General features: G+C 40.4%; 1 protein-coding gene across 2 annotated transcripts in view; it reads right to left on the bottom strand.

The window, feature by feature from the left end:
• ETV5 (ETS variant transcription factor 5) overlaps nt 1-16017 on the bottom strand; it is a 58638-nt gene that overhangs the window by 11581 nt on the left and 31040 nt on the right. For both annotated transcript variants that reach the window (XM_058556165.1, XM_058556164.1), the window contains 2 exons: nt 6859-7118; nt 4527-4586 (listed from right to left, as the gene is read on the bottom strand). In XM_058556165.1, the coding sequence (XP_058412148.1) occupies nt 4527-4586; nt 6859-7118 (320 nt within the window). The remainder of the gene's footprint in view (nt 1-4526; nt 4587-6858; nt 7119-16017) is intronic.

The raw sequence follows: 16017 nt of genomic DNA, 5'->3' as shown, positions 1-16017 counted from the left end.
AAAGGACTTAGGCATTCGTGTTCTGATGTAACCACCCGAGCCTCAGTCAGAGCGGCATCAATTCCTGCTCTTGGAGTTAAGACTGCAGGGAAACACTGAGTGAGTCACCAGTTTTGCTTCACATCTTGCTTATGAGGTCTGCATGGATCAGTGTCACTGTGACTAAGCCTTTATATCTGAAAAGACATCTCATCTATTTCAGTTGGCCTAGCTGGGTGGATTTGGTTGATCTGTACAGTCTCGCCATTTTCCTTTTAGCGAATATTAATTTTAACCTTTCCTATAATTTGTCCAGGCTGCCCACATACCCCATTCAATCATGTAAGAGCTTGGAGGATAGAGAACGCTGCCAAAACGAGTAAAGACTTGGGCCTGTGGAGGATTGTGTCAAAGAGTAAGTTTAAAAGCAAGCTGGAGGTATTATCACCACACTCAGAGGAAGGAATCTGAAGAGACTTTCTCGCAATAAGACTTATTCATTGTATAGGTAACAAAACAGAGGTCCAGAGACGGAAACTGACTGGTTCAACAATACACATAAGTGGAAATGAAAGGAAGGTAGGGCAAGAAGTCAAAGAGGTCAAGGAGAAGGAAGGATGGCCCGGCATTCTCAATCCATAAACCTTTAATATGCCACCAGGTCACCAGGCACCCTGACAAGATCAGTGGTTCAAATTAAAGCCAGATAATACACAGGCTTGTGGGGGCCACATCCTTCCCTGTGGTCCAGCCTGTTTCAGGGGTGTGAGCACTCCAGGGTCCTCTCCTCTACCAGCACACCTGGTAAATGATGTTCCCTGGGTTCGGTTCTCTGGTCAGTACACCTGGCCATGCAGTACAGGTCTATGCGTGTGGGGGATGCAGTGGGGGCAGGCAGGGGAAGCTGCTCTGCAGTGAAGGGCTATCATTAGATTTTGAGAGGGATTTGCTATGACTTGAAAAATCCATGGGTAAAGGTGCCAAGAAATAATCTGCTGTTCTTTCCTTCTTCACAATCAGCCCAGATCAAGTTCTTCTGGGCAGGAACAGCACCAGGTTTAAGAGGCCTGGGACTGGAGGAAAAATACCGTCCAACTTGAAGGAAACTAAGATTGTTTTGAGGTTTGTATTATTCATTTTTGTTTCCTCAGCCCCAACCACTATTTCTCTGTTTGCTTAATTACATCAAAGGAAGTATATTTTATTGGCATTTATTTATTATTTAATCCAATAAATATTTATGCCAAGCACTGTGCTAGAAGGGGGTAGATAATGAGAAGATACAGACTCGATGCTTGCTCTCATGGAGCTTGCATCCCAACTGGTGGAGACAAACAATAAAGTAGGAAAAAAAATACATGACACACGGTATAGTGTGGAACAATGAAGAGTGTGGGCCCTGGAGTCCGACTGATGGACCTGGACTAGCTGTGTTACCTTGAACAAGTTAATTAATCTCTCTGTGCTCCCGTTGCCTCATCTGAAGACTGGGGAAGAAAATTCCTACTTTATAATGTCGTTGTGAGAATTTAATGACTTAATATATATTCTGTTCCATTAATCTATTTATCTTTACACCAGAGTGCCAAGAATAGCTCCTAGTACATAAGTGTGCAATAAACGATAGTTAAACAAAATGAAGATAGTAATTGCACATTGTGATAAGTACTATTAAGAAATTAATTGGATAATGTGAGAGCTTTATATTATATTCTCTGTCATGGATTCTAAACTGCTTCAGGATAAGGACCATGTCCTGAATATGAATATCTTAGTATCCTCATAGCACCTCGCACTTTATAAGTGGCCAATCAATATTTGAATAAATATGATAGAGTCTACAGTCTCCATTAAAAAAACATTTAAGAATACAATGCTAACTTTTTTTTTTTTTTGGTGAGGAAGACTGGTCCTGAGCTAACATCTGTTGCCAACCTTCCTCTTTTTGCTTGAGGAAGATTAGCCCTGACCTAACATCTGTGCCAATCTTCCTCTATTTTGTATACGGGACGCCACCACAGCATGGCTTGATGAGTGGTGTGTAGGTCCATTCCTGGGATGCAAACCCACAAAACTCGGGCTGCTGAAGCAGAGTGCACCAACTTAACCACTACACCACTGCGCCAGCCCTTACAATGCTAACTTTTTTTTTTTTTTGTGAGGAAGACCAGCCCTGAGCTAACATCTGTTGCCAATCCTCCTCTTTTTGCTGAGGAAGATTGGCCCTGTGCTAACATCCATGCCCATCTTCCTCTACTTTATATGGGATGCTGCCACAGCATGGCTCAACAAGCGGTGCGTAGGTGCATGCCTGGATCCGAACCTGCGAACCCTGGGCTGCCAAAGCAGAGCACATGCACTTAACCGCTGTGCCACCGGGCCGGCCCCAATGCTAACTTTGAAGTCAGAGATTCAGATAAATTCATAAGATTTATCACTCTTGTGATAAATTTATTTTCCAATTTGGTACTGGGAAACTGACATTTGTGACAAATTGTTATACTTTATATTATCAACAAGAATTACATAATCCATCATGCTTTGTGCTTTTTGCCTTGGCTGCTAGGAAGCTATATATTTCCTGACTTTCCATATGGATTTTGATACCCCAGTGGTATTTTAATAGCCTTGTTATAAAGTCATTATAAGTGAACTACTTCAAAGTTTACACACCTGTCAAACTTCCCACGTTATTTTTAGAGCTCTTCTTCCTCTAAGGTAAGGATAATACATTCACAGTACTTTGGGGGAAAAAAATGTAAATCTAGATTAAATTCTAGGCTTGGTTTTCAAAACTAATCAGATGAAGGCCTGCCCAGGAGTATCATTTTGGTGTATTCTGTGGTTTCTAGTCATCACCACATGCGGTTCTCTAAAACAGCTGGAAGATGCTGTTGGTTTAAGTGAAATTTGAGTCAGTTGAATTTGCACCAGCAGTTACATCAGTTGTGGCCACAACTATCTAATCACTCAGATAAAGGTGGCAGGAAGGAAGAACCTGTTTGGGGAGCAAAGTGGAAACGAAAGATTCACAAGAGTATGCAAAGATTCCAGGTGAACACTAAGGCAGGATGGCTATCTTAGTAATCACAGATGCCAATCAGAAACACTTGTTTCACTAACTGTTTCAGGGGCATCTGTGGTCAAGCCTCTATGAGAAGGAGAGAAAAACCATGTCAGGGTAATTTAGAGCAATTAAGAATGCAGGTCTCTTTGTAACTAACTTCTTCAATGTGTGTGGGGTCAGGGAAAGGAATGGGAAAGAGTGGGGGAGGGGGAAACACATAAACTCTCCAGATATTCTGTGTGTAGTAAGCAGCTCAATGCCTTCCTAAAAATATTTCCTTTAAGAGCATGCTCCTTTCTAAATGTTGTAATTATGCAAAATGTTTTCCTCCCTCTTGTTCCCCAGTCCCTCCTGGTTTGCCTGCTGCAGACAGCAACTGCTGCTGTAGAAACATTCGGGAACCTGGAAGAGAGCCCCACACAGCTGTGCTGGTCACAGGTCAGAGGTCCAGGAGGCAGCCCTGCCTTCCCAGAGCTGGACACTCACTCAGAATATCCCCGGGGGCCCAGTGCAACCACACTTGGTGTCCCCCTGACCAAGTCAGTGGGAAGCAGCTACCCAGAGAAACCACTCTTGTGAACCAATCACAAAATCCAGCCGCTGCATCACAGTGCTGTCGTATCAGCTCTTTCAACCTTCCTCCAAAACTCTAGAGGACAGTGGTTGTCAGCCTTGGACACACATTAAAATTGCCTAGGGAGCTTGAAAAACTATTAACGCCTGGGTCCCACCCCAGAATTCCTGATTTGATTGCTCTGGGTGAAGCCTGAATACCAAAAGTTTTAAAAGCTCCCCAAGTGACTCTAATGGGCAGCCCAAGCTGAGTGTCACTACTCTAGAGCAGTTCTCAAACTTGAGTGTGCACAGCATTACCTGCAGGGCTTGTTAGAGCACAGACTGCTGGGCCCCACCTAGAGTCTCTGATTCAGTAGATCTGGGGTGGGTCCTGAGAATTTGCATTTCTAACAAGTCCCAGGCGAAGCTGGTGCCTTGGATTTGGGGAATCACTCTGCTCTAGATATTTATGGAGAGATGTCTATGAGAGACAACAAGACACACTTCTAGGAAAACTGTTCTAAGAAAAAAAACTCTCCTCCGTTTCAATGTTCAGAAGAGAAGTCCTGAACCTACCATCTCAAGTTGTGACATAGTTCTTAAGTTCCATTTAGGCTGATAGTGTTACATACAACTATATAACCTCCTTGTATGGAAATGCGGAAACCAGGTTGGTTCATTTTTCCCTCATAATATCCCGTGAACTCTTAAAAGTTATGGTCATTACTACTGAAAGTGATGGCAGCCCTCCCAGTGCTCAGGAGCATGCCTTCAACCCTGGGTGCAAAATAATTGAAGATTATGATCAATTAACTCTCATATTCATGAGCTAAGGGAGGTTTAACCTGTGATCTCAAATCTTAGCCTGAAAACTGAGCAATTTTAAGCTTCCTTGAGTATTATTCAAAAAAAAAAAGCTACTTACTTTCATGGCTGCTGGAGAAATACCCCCCTCTCATGTAGGATGACTGGCAGTTAGGCACTTCTGAAAGAGAAACACAGACACACACACTCCCGTCAATAGTTTCTGTGTTGAATCAGCACATCAGTTGAACTGCAGCTCTGCAATAAAGCCCCTAAATCTTCTCTTGCTCCGAGGTCATGTCTTTTTGGTCTTGTCCTGGGAAAGAGGTACCACCCCCATAAGCAACATGGGAAACACTATAACCCACCATCTGAAAGTAGGGCGCTTGACTCCTAATCAAGAGAACTGGGAAGGAAAAATGATGCCTCCCTATCCTAACTAGCTCATTTGAGAAATCAGTTAACACCAAATCTGGGGAGAGAGTTAGGGGTAAAAAAAGAAATTGGCTTTCCAAAGGCCCAGCTTGGCCTTCTGCCTATACTGACGTAGGGGCTTTGGGGTTAGGAAGGAGAGGAGGTTCACTTGAGATCTTTCCCAATTTGCGCTCCTTTGCTGCTGATGGTCACATCCAATTCTGCTCTGAGAGGTTAGGGTATTTTTAGGCCAAAGAGATTAGGGGATTTGAAGTTATGAAGCTAGGACAAGAACTGGCAGGAGTGGGGGACTGCAGTTTGGCCAGCACATTTTCGCCATGCTGGCAATGTCAGAGTGAAACCCACGCTCAAGTGACCTCTTCTTCAGGCATCATGTTATCAAGGTGTCCGTCAGGAGGAAAGACAGCTGTGTCCACGTGGGACAAGCCTTCAACCCGGGGAACACCACTCAGATCAAAGAATTACAGATATCGTCACACCAGCTGAGTGTCTTGTTTTAAGGGAGAGGGGTAAAAAACCTGTCAGGACAGATTACAATGTCAATCCCAAAGGAAAAATGTTGCCGGTCATGCCTGCTCCTGAGAAAAATACAACAGAGCCTTCAGGGAGAAGGCCAGTGGAAATTTTATAAGCTATCAATACCTGACACTTGCTGATTTTTCTATCATAAAGCAACAGATGTCTCCCTTCTGCCTACCTCCCCAGCCTTTCCCATAACTAATTTCTGCCTGAATTGAGCAACCTATATATTATCTCACAGAAGGCCAAGAGCAAATTTTATATCTTATTTTATTTGCAAAAGCCATTTGAGTACACACTGGCCCCCTCTCCCCAGGGTCTTTAAGCAAAGCACACGAGGGAAAGGTTGAAACTCTACCCACCACCCTCACGTGCCTTTAGCACCAACTGCAAAACAAGAGTGAAAAAGTTTGTCATTTCTGAAGGAAAGGGAAAAGAGGAGGAGGAAACAGTTTCTAAATGTGAAAGCTGCAAAATTCTAACTCTCCTTTTCCTGTCTCCTGTAATGTGCTGGCCTCTAAGATGTGTAGTCAGTGAATGAGTGTTCGTGTGTGTGTGAAGCAGGGGGGACGAAGGCCCCCGAGCACAGCTTAAATTTCTGGATATGCTTAGGTTTCCAGACAAGAGGTACCCCATAACAAAAATAGGTGCCCTAACATGTTATACCTCTCCCTGTGTACACCAGCAGCTGCTGAAGGACAAGGGAACTTTCCCAGATGAAAGTGTTGCAATAGAGCAGCGAATCCCACAAAGCAACCAACAGGACAGCCTTTTCCATGGCCTACCCAGAGCCCCATACAGCTGACATACCAGACGCTTTCTCAGAACACCACCCATTTCAAGAATAGAATCCCATCCTACATATGAACTCTCTTCGTTATACTTACGTTGGGAGTTTATGAGTCTGTTGTATTCAAAAAGAAAACCATAAAACTGAGGGCAGGACTAAAATGCAGAAATGATATTCCCTCTGTCCAGCAACCTTAAGAGCATAGGTCTTAAAAAGGGAATCACCAGACTCCATTTTTAGTGTCATTATGGATTACTGCTTAAACAAACACTTAAATGTGTGTGCACTAAAATGTTAACAGTTGTTATTGCTGAGTGGTAGGATTTGGGGCGATTTTTCCATTCTACTTTCCTGTATTTTTCTAGTTTTCTTTTAGGAACATTTACCATATTTTCAATAAGTTAAATAAACAACATAAAAAAAAAGGGAATCACCAGGATTGGACCCCAGCAATCTTCAGGCTTGGACTCAGAGGTGTCCTCTGCATCACTTTTGAATGTGTGCTACCGTTCCTACCATTTGCATGGGCTTTTCTGTTTTGTTTTATATTCAGTTATGCATAAACATGTCTGCTTTCCTAGCTCATAAATTCTTTGAGGGCAATTTTTATAAAACTATTTCCCAAAGACTTGCACATAGAAGACACTCAATAACGACCAGACAGATGAATGAGAGAATGAAGAAAGGAATGGCATGATTTTATGCTAACCTGAATCAACGCAGTAATCCCGGGGCTCCTGCTTGATTCCCATTGGTGACTGGAACCCATGTGCTGGGGGGCCCGGCAGGCCTGGGACCCCATGTTCATAGAGTGGGTCATGGTATTCTTGTTTGAATCCCTGAGGGGGTGGGGGAGCTGCAGGGACAATAGGTTCTGACATTTGCCGATGGTAATTGGGGCGATTATCTCCAGGAACTCCTGACTGAGGAGGGAAGGGGTGGCAGGGCTCAGACAGTTGTCTCTGAAATCTGTAAGAAGAAAGTAGTTATATTGTTTAACTAAGAACATGATGAATATCTCCTATGATTTAGCACTGAGGATTAGAAGTTCAGATTAATGGAATTATTTGCAAAGTACTTAATGCTTATTTCTGACATTTTAACCTCTTCTCAAAATTATATCACACATTTCAAACCTCTTGAGTAAGTCAGGGACTGGCAAAAAACCAATCAAAGCAACGACATGGTATAGCCTTTTATCTTCCATTCATGGTTATTTCATGCACAGTCTGTCCATACAGGTTGGCCAGATTACGTATCTGACTATATAAAACAAATTATTTGCAAATAGCACTAACATACACATGTATGTTTTTTCACTAGTTCATTCATCCTCTCACTTGTAGATAGAATTAATTTTTAAAGACCAAAGAGTACAAATTAACCAATTAGAAAACATAGTAAAAAAAAAATCCCATATATAATAGCAATCAAAAACATAAAATCTCTAGGAATAATCGGGAAATGTGTAGGTCACATAAGAATAAAACCTTAAAACTGTTTTCTGAGGAAAAGAAAAAAGATTTAATTAAAGAGAAAACATTTAGGACTTGGAGGCTATTGATTCATTGAAAATTATTCTGTAAAAGCAATGCCTTCCCAATCAACTTGACAAATGATCCTAAACTTTATTTAAAAGATTAAGTAATTTTTGAAAAGAAATAATGATCAATTAGATATTGACACATATTATAAAACCACAATAATTAAAACAGTAATACAAGGAATGAAAGCTAGGTATATCAAAGGAATTGATTGGGAAGTCAAAAACTGTCAAGTATATTCTAACACTTACTACCCGTTAAGGTTAGCATTTCAAATTAGTGGGGGAAAAGTTAGACCCCTGTTTTATACTACACGCCAAAATAAATTTCATATGGATTAAAGATTTCAATGTGAAACCATAATAGTAAAGTAAATATATATGAAACTTACATAATCTTGGAGGGAAAACCTTTCTATGCCTCATACCAACAGGAGAAATCATCAAGATAAATATGGATATACTTCAATGTATAAATTTCTATGTCAAAAATACCATGCATAAAACCAAAAGAAAAATAACAAACCGGGGGAAAAAATCTGTAACAGAAAACATCAGAAATAAAACCAAAAACAAAACCTAGGGAAAAATCTCTAACAGAGCAATGTTAATATTGTTGACATAAAGAGCTTTTAAAAATCAATAAAAGATGAACATCCCAATAGAAAAAATGGGTAAAGGACATAAATAGGAAAATCACTAAAGAAGAAATACTAATGGTCATAGGCAAACAAAAAGTTCAACTTCCTGAGTAATCAAAAAAGTACTAAGTAAAGAGAGAAACAGTTTTTCCTGATGACTTGGAGGATGAGCAGACAGCTAGCAAATCTGTGCCTAGCACACAGATAGCACTGAAATCGCAGATATGATTAGACATAGCTATAAAGATGGTCACCAATGCCAATGTCTACCAAGGGAACTAAGTACATGGTGATATAGCCATTTAGTTGAAAGCATCCATCAACTATGATATAATATGCAAATATGTAAGGGCGTGGAACCTGGAAAGGTATTTTTGATATATTAAGGCAGGTTGTGAAACAGTACAAAGAGCATCAAATTTTTGCAAAAATAAAAAACATATTTATGGTGTCATATAAAATCCTGGAAAGATTTGCACATAAGTGTTTACACTGCTTATCTTTGGGTGGTTATGATTTTAGTTCATTTTCTTTTTTTGCTCATCTATGGTTAAATAACAACTATGCATTATTTTATGACAGAACAATAAAAGCCTTTTGTTATTGTTATTAATCAATGAGCATCATCAACATCCTTTAGCTATCAGAGAAATCCAGAGGTGTGCCATATGCCCTTTCCCCACTGGGAAGGCAGTGTAGTAAAAGGCGAAGCCTGAGGTCCTGCAATGACAGAGGGCAAACTTTCTTGGCTTCAGTTTTCTCATCTGTAACATGGGGATGTATTATCCATCAAAATGCTACTAGAATGATAAAATAAAATCATGTCTAAAAGCATGGTTTCTGCCACAGCTGTAATCAGTGGCAGACTAGGGTAGACTTCAGGAGGATGGGTGTAGAAGTTAGAGATGGTAACCCTCAATGTGAGGCCTCAACCCATGAAATATACATAAGGCACTGATCTATATGTATAAAGAAAAGCATTTGTGATTCTCTACCCTCAGGTAGAAAGTAGTAGCCAGGGTTCAGGTAAAAATAAAAGATAAAGAACAACTAATTTCAATGAGTACTTTAAAATCAACAATATAATCCTGTATTTGTAAGGTCTTACTCTCTATTTTTAGATTGAATCCTATTAATAGTTTTAATCAAATACTTTGAATTTGATTTGAATCAATCTGTGGCAACAGGTGGCCAACAGATTCTAGAACATCAAGATTTAAAATCTTACACCGAAGCGATTTGGGTGCAGATAAAACAGTTTAGACCAGGCACGGTGCTTACTCTGTGTAAGTCTTTACTACCCTACTCAGAGCAGCACCTTAAGATCATTTTATAACATGAAGATCACTGAACAATTTTACATATACTTATCCTTTTATCTCAGACACCAAAAGCATCAGAATCTGCCTGGTCAATGGATTAAACATATTTTATAAACTTTGTAAGGCTGGGTGGGTCAGACACCAAAAGCATCAGAATCTGCCTGGTCAATGGATTAAACATATTTTATAAACTTTGTAAGGCTGGGTGGGTTGAGAGCCTCTCATTGGGGCACTGAATGCGTTACAGTGCAACTCATCAGGAATGCGATTTTCAAGGTTGCTGTTATTTAAGGAAACCCTTCCATGGTCTTTGAAGAAGTGCAAATTTGAAACTCTGGTTTAGGCTTGACATTTAGAATACAGGTACCAGCGGCATGCTGCAAACCTGAATTTTTGAAGAAAATTCTGAAGAAGTGGGCAGAAAAGAAAGATGAAGATATTCTTAAGGCCTTAGTTTTATAAAGCACCCAAACGTTATGCTAGCAGGAACTAACAGTAACAAGGGCACTCATCTTGCATGTTCTCTCTCTTTTTCCTTCTGTCACCATCTTAGCACCTTCAAAGGTTACCTCCACAAATCACTTCCTTTGATGGCTCCACGATGGCACGGAACCACTCAGTTCTGAAACCGGAGCCTCGGCAGCTGACAGGCCCAATCACTCCACTTCCGCTTAATGCTCAGTCTCTCACCTTCCAGAATGAAACTCTAGAGCTGGCCTGGTGTGGCCCCTTCAGGAAAAGGTGCTTCAATATGGGCACCAGCCAGCAACCCCTATCCCCTCCCCCAGCATAACTTTAGGACTGCCTGAAGCTTAGGGGTCTGGGATCTGCAGAACAGCTTCTATAATTGTGATTGTTCAGTCTTGGTTTGTTTTGAGGGAGGGGGAGTGCAAAGGGGATCTTAAGGGTAGGTCACAAAACCAACATGTTTGGAAGAAAGATTCTCTCAGAGCTTGCTGCCAATAATGGCTTTTATTTGCAGAGATTAGTAAAGTAATTCAGTTTCTGTCCTCAAAATACATCCCGTGAACTTTACTCACTGACCTTCATTTGAACCCCATTCCCCTTTCCGCAATCCTTTTGAAGTATCTAAGAATGTGTTGTATACATAATACAGCTATGACAAAGATGCCTCTTGTTTACTGAGGCAGGCAGTCATTTTCAATGGAGGATGGGCTTGGTTTGTTAGGAATTGGTTCCTAACAAACCTCTTCTTCTCCAGCTAACCCCCGCTTCCACCCCCACCCATTATCCCAGCAGCGCTCAGGCAGTAGTGAACTCTCAGTTGGTGAGCAAAAGGAGACTTCTGACTATCCAGTGAGCCTAAATTCAATAGGTTACAGATTAAGGCTTTTACAGTCCCAGTTTATTTAAAGAACCAGTTATTTATTTATTTGTTAGATTTATATAGCGCCTTTCCTCCCAAGAGCTCACCCACGCTACCAACATTTGGTTTACGTTATGAAAACCGTTAGATGCTTTTTCTGCATTTCCTTTTCGGTTTCTGCTGCCAACACGCAGAGTAAACACAATGCTTAGAGGAAAAAGGAGAAACGTGTGGATTCAACGAAGGCTCCACAGTGGCTAGTGGGTGCCAGGTGAAGTAGTGATGTTCAGAGGCCAGCTGAGAGATGATACACAAAATTGGCCAAGAAACCAACACCCTCTACTTAATATTTCCGTTAAGGCTAAGACAGGATAGAAAATAGAGAAGCAGCTAGCTAGGTAAGAGGCTCTGGCTGTGAAGTCAGAACATCCTGGGCTGAAATCCAATACTTACCACTTACTAGCTGTGTGATTTTGGGTGAGTTATGTAACTGCTCTGGGCCTCAGTTTCCTCATCAGTAAAATATGGACAACTGGGATACCTGTCCCAAAAGTCTGTTGTAAAGATTACATAAGATAAGGCATTAAACAGGGCCCAGCACGCCGCTAGGTTCTTGATATACGCTACCTTCAACCATCAACGTCAACCGCCCCACCTCCTCCCTGACCCCACAACAAGCTACACTCAGAAGTCACGCAAAAGTAAGGGAAGATCTCAAGGAATTGGGAGAAAACTATGACACACACAAAACACAGGAGTCCACTAGTTGCCTACCCAACATTCAGTCTCCTTTCTCAGCAAGAGATTGCTGATTTTTATTCCAGGTGGCAATGTGCCACTCAACTTCACATTAATGTTTATTTTCCTGCCATACACCAAGAGCCAGACACTGTTGAAACAAAACCCAAACACTGTCTCTAAAAGACAAACCAAAGAAACAGCTCTCAGGGCTCTGTGAGGCCTGTCAGCACTGCTCAGACTCAAACTGGCCCATCTAAACTGTGATAAAACATTGAGAGATGGGGAACAAAATATGTCCTTCAAAGGTCTGGATGTTTGTCTAATTTCTCAAGATCAAATATGGAAGAAGGAAGGTGATGTAAATATGAGATGTTCCCAGAACATGAGAAAACATCCAATTGAGCAGAGGGGTAAAGCCAAAGTTGAATTGTTGTAAAGACAAAGGATATTGTCTGCCAAGGCTAAGAAAGAAAGAAAAGTCTAGATCAATAATATCAAACATGAAAAAGGGATAACTACAATAGACGCTGCAGAGGTTTTAAAAAGGACTTTATGAACAACTTTATGCCAATTAATTTTAAAATTCACACAAAACAAAAAAATTCCTAGAAAAAATAATTAAATTCACTTAACTAAATGAAAATCTAGTGCAAGACTATAAAAGATGAAGACACTCAGGCCGGCCCCGTGGCTTAGTGGTTAAGTGCGCGCGCTCCGCTGCTGGCGGCCCAGGTTCGGATCCCGGGCGCGCACCGACGCACTGCTTCTCCGGCCATGCTGAGGCCGCGTCCCACATACAACAACTAGAAGGATGTGCAGCTATGACATACAACTATCTACTGGGGCTTTGGGGGGAAAAAAAAATAAAATCTTTAAAAAAAAAAAGAAGATGAAGACACTCAACGAGTAATTAAAAACCCTCCCACAAAGAAAATATCAGTCCCAGATGGTTTTGCTGGTAAATTCTTCCCCAAATTCAAAGAATAAAGAATTCCAATTGCACATGAACTATTCCAGAATATATAAAAAGGAGAACAGGGGCCGGCCCGGTGGTGCAGCGATTGAGTGAGTGTGCTCCTCTTCGGCAGCCTGGGGTTCGCAGGTTCAGATTCTGGGTGCGCACCTACGCACCACTTGTCAGGCCACAGCGGCGTCCCATATAAAGTAGAGGAAGATGGACACGGATGTTAGCCCAGCGCCAGTCTTCCTCAGCAAAAAAGAGGAGGATTGGCATTGGATGTTAGCTCAGGGCTGATCTTCCTCACAAAAAAAACCCCCAAAAAACAGGAGAACACCCTCTACTCATTTGACTAGTATAACCTCAATGCTAAAACCTAACAAGGACAATATAAGAAAGAAAAATTATACATTATTCCCAATCATAAATACAGATGCAGAAGTCCTAAATATATACATTGGAAAACCAAGTGCAGCAACATACAAAATATAATAGATAACAAGTTGGATTTGTCACAAGAACACAAAGTTGGTTTCATATAAATCAATGTAGCTCACCACAGTAAGAAATTAAAGGAGAAAATTCATTTGATCATCTCAATAGAGGCAGAAAAAGTATCTGATAAAATTCAACATCCATTCATATTAAAACTCTCAGTAAATTAGGGATAGAAGGAAATTTCCTCTAGCTTGATAAAAGGTAATACAAAACCTACCCTAAACATGATGAAATGCTGAAAACAAGCCATCTGAAGATTCAGAACTAAAAAACACCCCACACTCTAACCATTAGAAGTATATTATTCAGTCTGTCAAAGAAGGTTCCATTAAGCGTCTGTGAAACTCAGTTTCAGATCCCAAAGTGAATTTGTGCAGCCATACACAACATGCTATTAACAGGAGTGCATGGAGAGGAGATGCATCAGACACACTCACTTCATTCCACTCCAGGCTACAAATGTGACTCACAAATTCTTCCTTCTCTAAAAGCTACAAAATCTGAAGAACAAAAATGAACAGCAGTTTATTAAAATGGACTTTAAGAGAGGAAGCAGAAACAAAAGAAAAACTTGAGTACTGGAATAAATCTCTTTATCTTGCATCTTTAGGGAACGAGTAATTTTCTATTAAATCACAATTCCAGAAAACTTAAGCTCATCCTTTTAAGCTTTGAAGTTTTGATCACAACCACTGAGGGAGAGAACTTTCTCAAACAGGTTAGAACATTTGCTCTTTTAGAACAGGCCACACATATCTGACCCTTTCTTGATGACTCCAGGGCACTCTGTTCTGACTATCAATTTCAGCATGATAGCCTATTACAATACTGATGCCTTTAGGGAACATCAAGAAGCAAAGGATTTTTCCACCCTTAGGAATATTCTCTTAAATTTTGTTCTTTCCTGAGTTTTTGCTTCTTGATGTCAAGTGAGTGAGAGAGCAGTATATTCTAAAATTCTTAGATTATAAATTTCTTAGTGGATCCTCAACTCAAGCTGTAATGAGAAATGGTATAGGCAAAGACAAAAGCATTATCTGGGCAGTGCTGTGGGCATAATAACACAGGAATATTTTCTGAGTTCCTCCACCCAGCACATGTAAACATCGTAAATAGCAGGATAAAAAAGCTTGAGAGATTGGGATAGCTGAATGAAAAGGACTCCTCCTCTTCAAGGAGCAGCTGGTCTTTAAGGATAAATGGAACATGTCTGAACATGCCAAATTACATGTTTTTTTTCCCTCCTTGGGGGGAGGAAATCACAAATATAAATCACGGCTTTCAAACAGTATTTATCTTCTAAAAATAAATGTTGAGTTGTGAAGAATTATATACTGAGATTATATAAAACATTAAGAATGTACTTTTGACTAGATTATATTTTAGTTGTTTAAAGTATAATCTAACCAACTATAGTACTATCACTATCACTAAACGTATATTGAAGACAAGTAAGATATTGGGCTAAATGTGGTCTAAAGAACGGGGTCTAAATCATGGTTTTTAAATCTCAGAGTTTATTCAACTGAAGAGATAAGGCACACTGTAAGCAAAACAAAAGAGATGTGTTACAACATGGGTTTAGATTAAGTGATGCAGGAATTTAGTAGGATTTTGTAGTTTAAGAGATGGATAAAGTTCTGGTAGTTTAAGAGAGAACGAGATGGATAAAGTTCAAGGTCGAAATGGATTTCTCAAGGTCACTTAGCTTTTAGTAGACATTAATGAATGTTAGCAATGCCCCCCAAAATCATAACCAAAACTAATGGTGTGGTTATAAGCTAATGTTTTGGTTTCTAAACGGAGGACCCTGTGTTTGAAAGTCCTGTATTTAGGAAGTCCTTTAGCTGCTCTGAGACCTGATTTTCTTATGTACAAAACAGGGTTTTTTACTCTGCCTTGGTCACAGAGCTGTTAAAAGGTTCAAATAAGACTATTTCCTTCTATCCTGCAAAATACCATATATTTTTGTTAGGAGGTTAATTTTGAAGTAATACACCCTCTGATTTAAATAAAAAATTAGCAAAGAACAAACTACAGTTACTAACAAAAGTAATCTGCCCTACTTTTGGGCAGGCCTAAAAATTATTAAATGTGTGATCATTAATCTTACTACCATACATGACTACAATCACTATTACTTTTATAAAATCAGACCAGTGATTTTAGTTCGTCTTATTTTCTGTATGCTATCCAGTATCTAGTAAAATCATTTGTCATGTTTTTGGTGTATTTTGCATCACACAGATATCACATTATCTCACTAATAATAGACAAGGGCAATGAGAACAAAATTCAGAGTACTGTGTACCTGATGCTTAAAAAACAAAGGTGGGTTGGAATTGGGATGAGGATAGAAGAGAGAGCTGGATCATGACTTCTCAAAGTGTGACAAGAATACATCCAGGTCCTGCCCTAGACCCACCAACTCAGTCTCTGGGGTGGAGCAAGAAATCTGCATTTTTAATAACCTCCTGGGGACTCCTGTGCACTCTCAATTTTGAGACTCCAGTGCTCAAGTGTAGAAGCTTAGGAGCTTCTTCTTTTCATTTTATCCATTCAGGCGCCTACAGAATACTTTGCCCTTCACTCCAATTCTCTCAAGGATCTCTGTGTCACCCCAGTGTGTGTGAGGTCTTTTTATTTCAGACTCGTCTTCCAAAGGCAGAGTGTAAGGGGAAGTGAGTCCAAGATGGACAGGCAGATTTCAGGGAGAAATCATCCCAGAAAAGACATCCTTGCTTTCTGATTCCTGCCTCTCTCCCTTTGGACACCTGAGGGCAGACACTCATAAATCTCGGGGACCAAACCTCCTCCTTTTGGGAGGAGGCGGGTAAC

This window comes from Diceros bicornis, chromosome 15 (assembly GCF_020826845.1).
Source record: "Diceros bicornis minor isolate mBicDic1 chromosome 15, mDicBic1.mat.cur, whole genome shotgun sequence".
NCBI classification, from domain to species: Eukaryota; Metazoa; Chordata; class Mammalia; order Perissodactyla; family Rhinocerotidae; genus Diceros; species Diceros bicornis.
The sequence above is the reverse complement of the archived record's forward strand: the minus strand, read 5'-3'. Positions and strand labels throughout refer to the sequence as shown.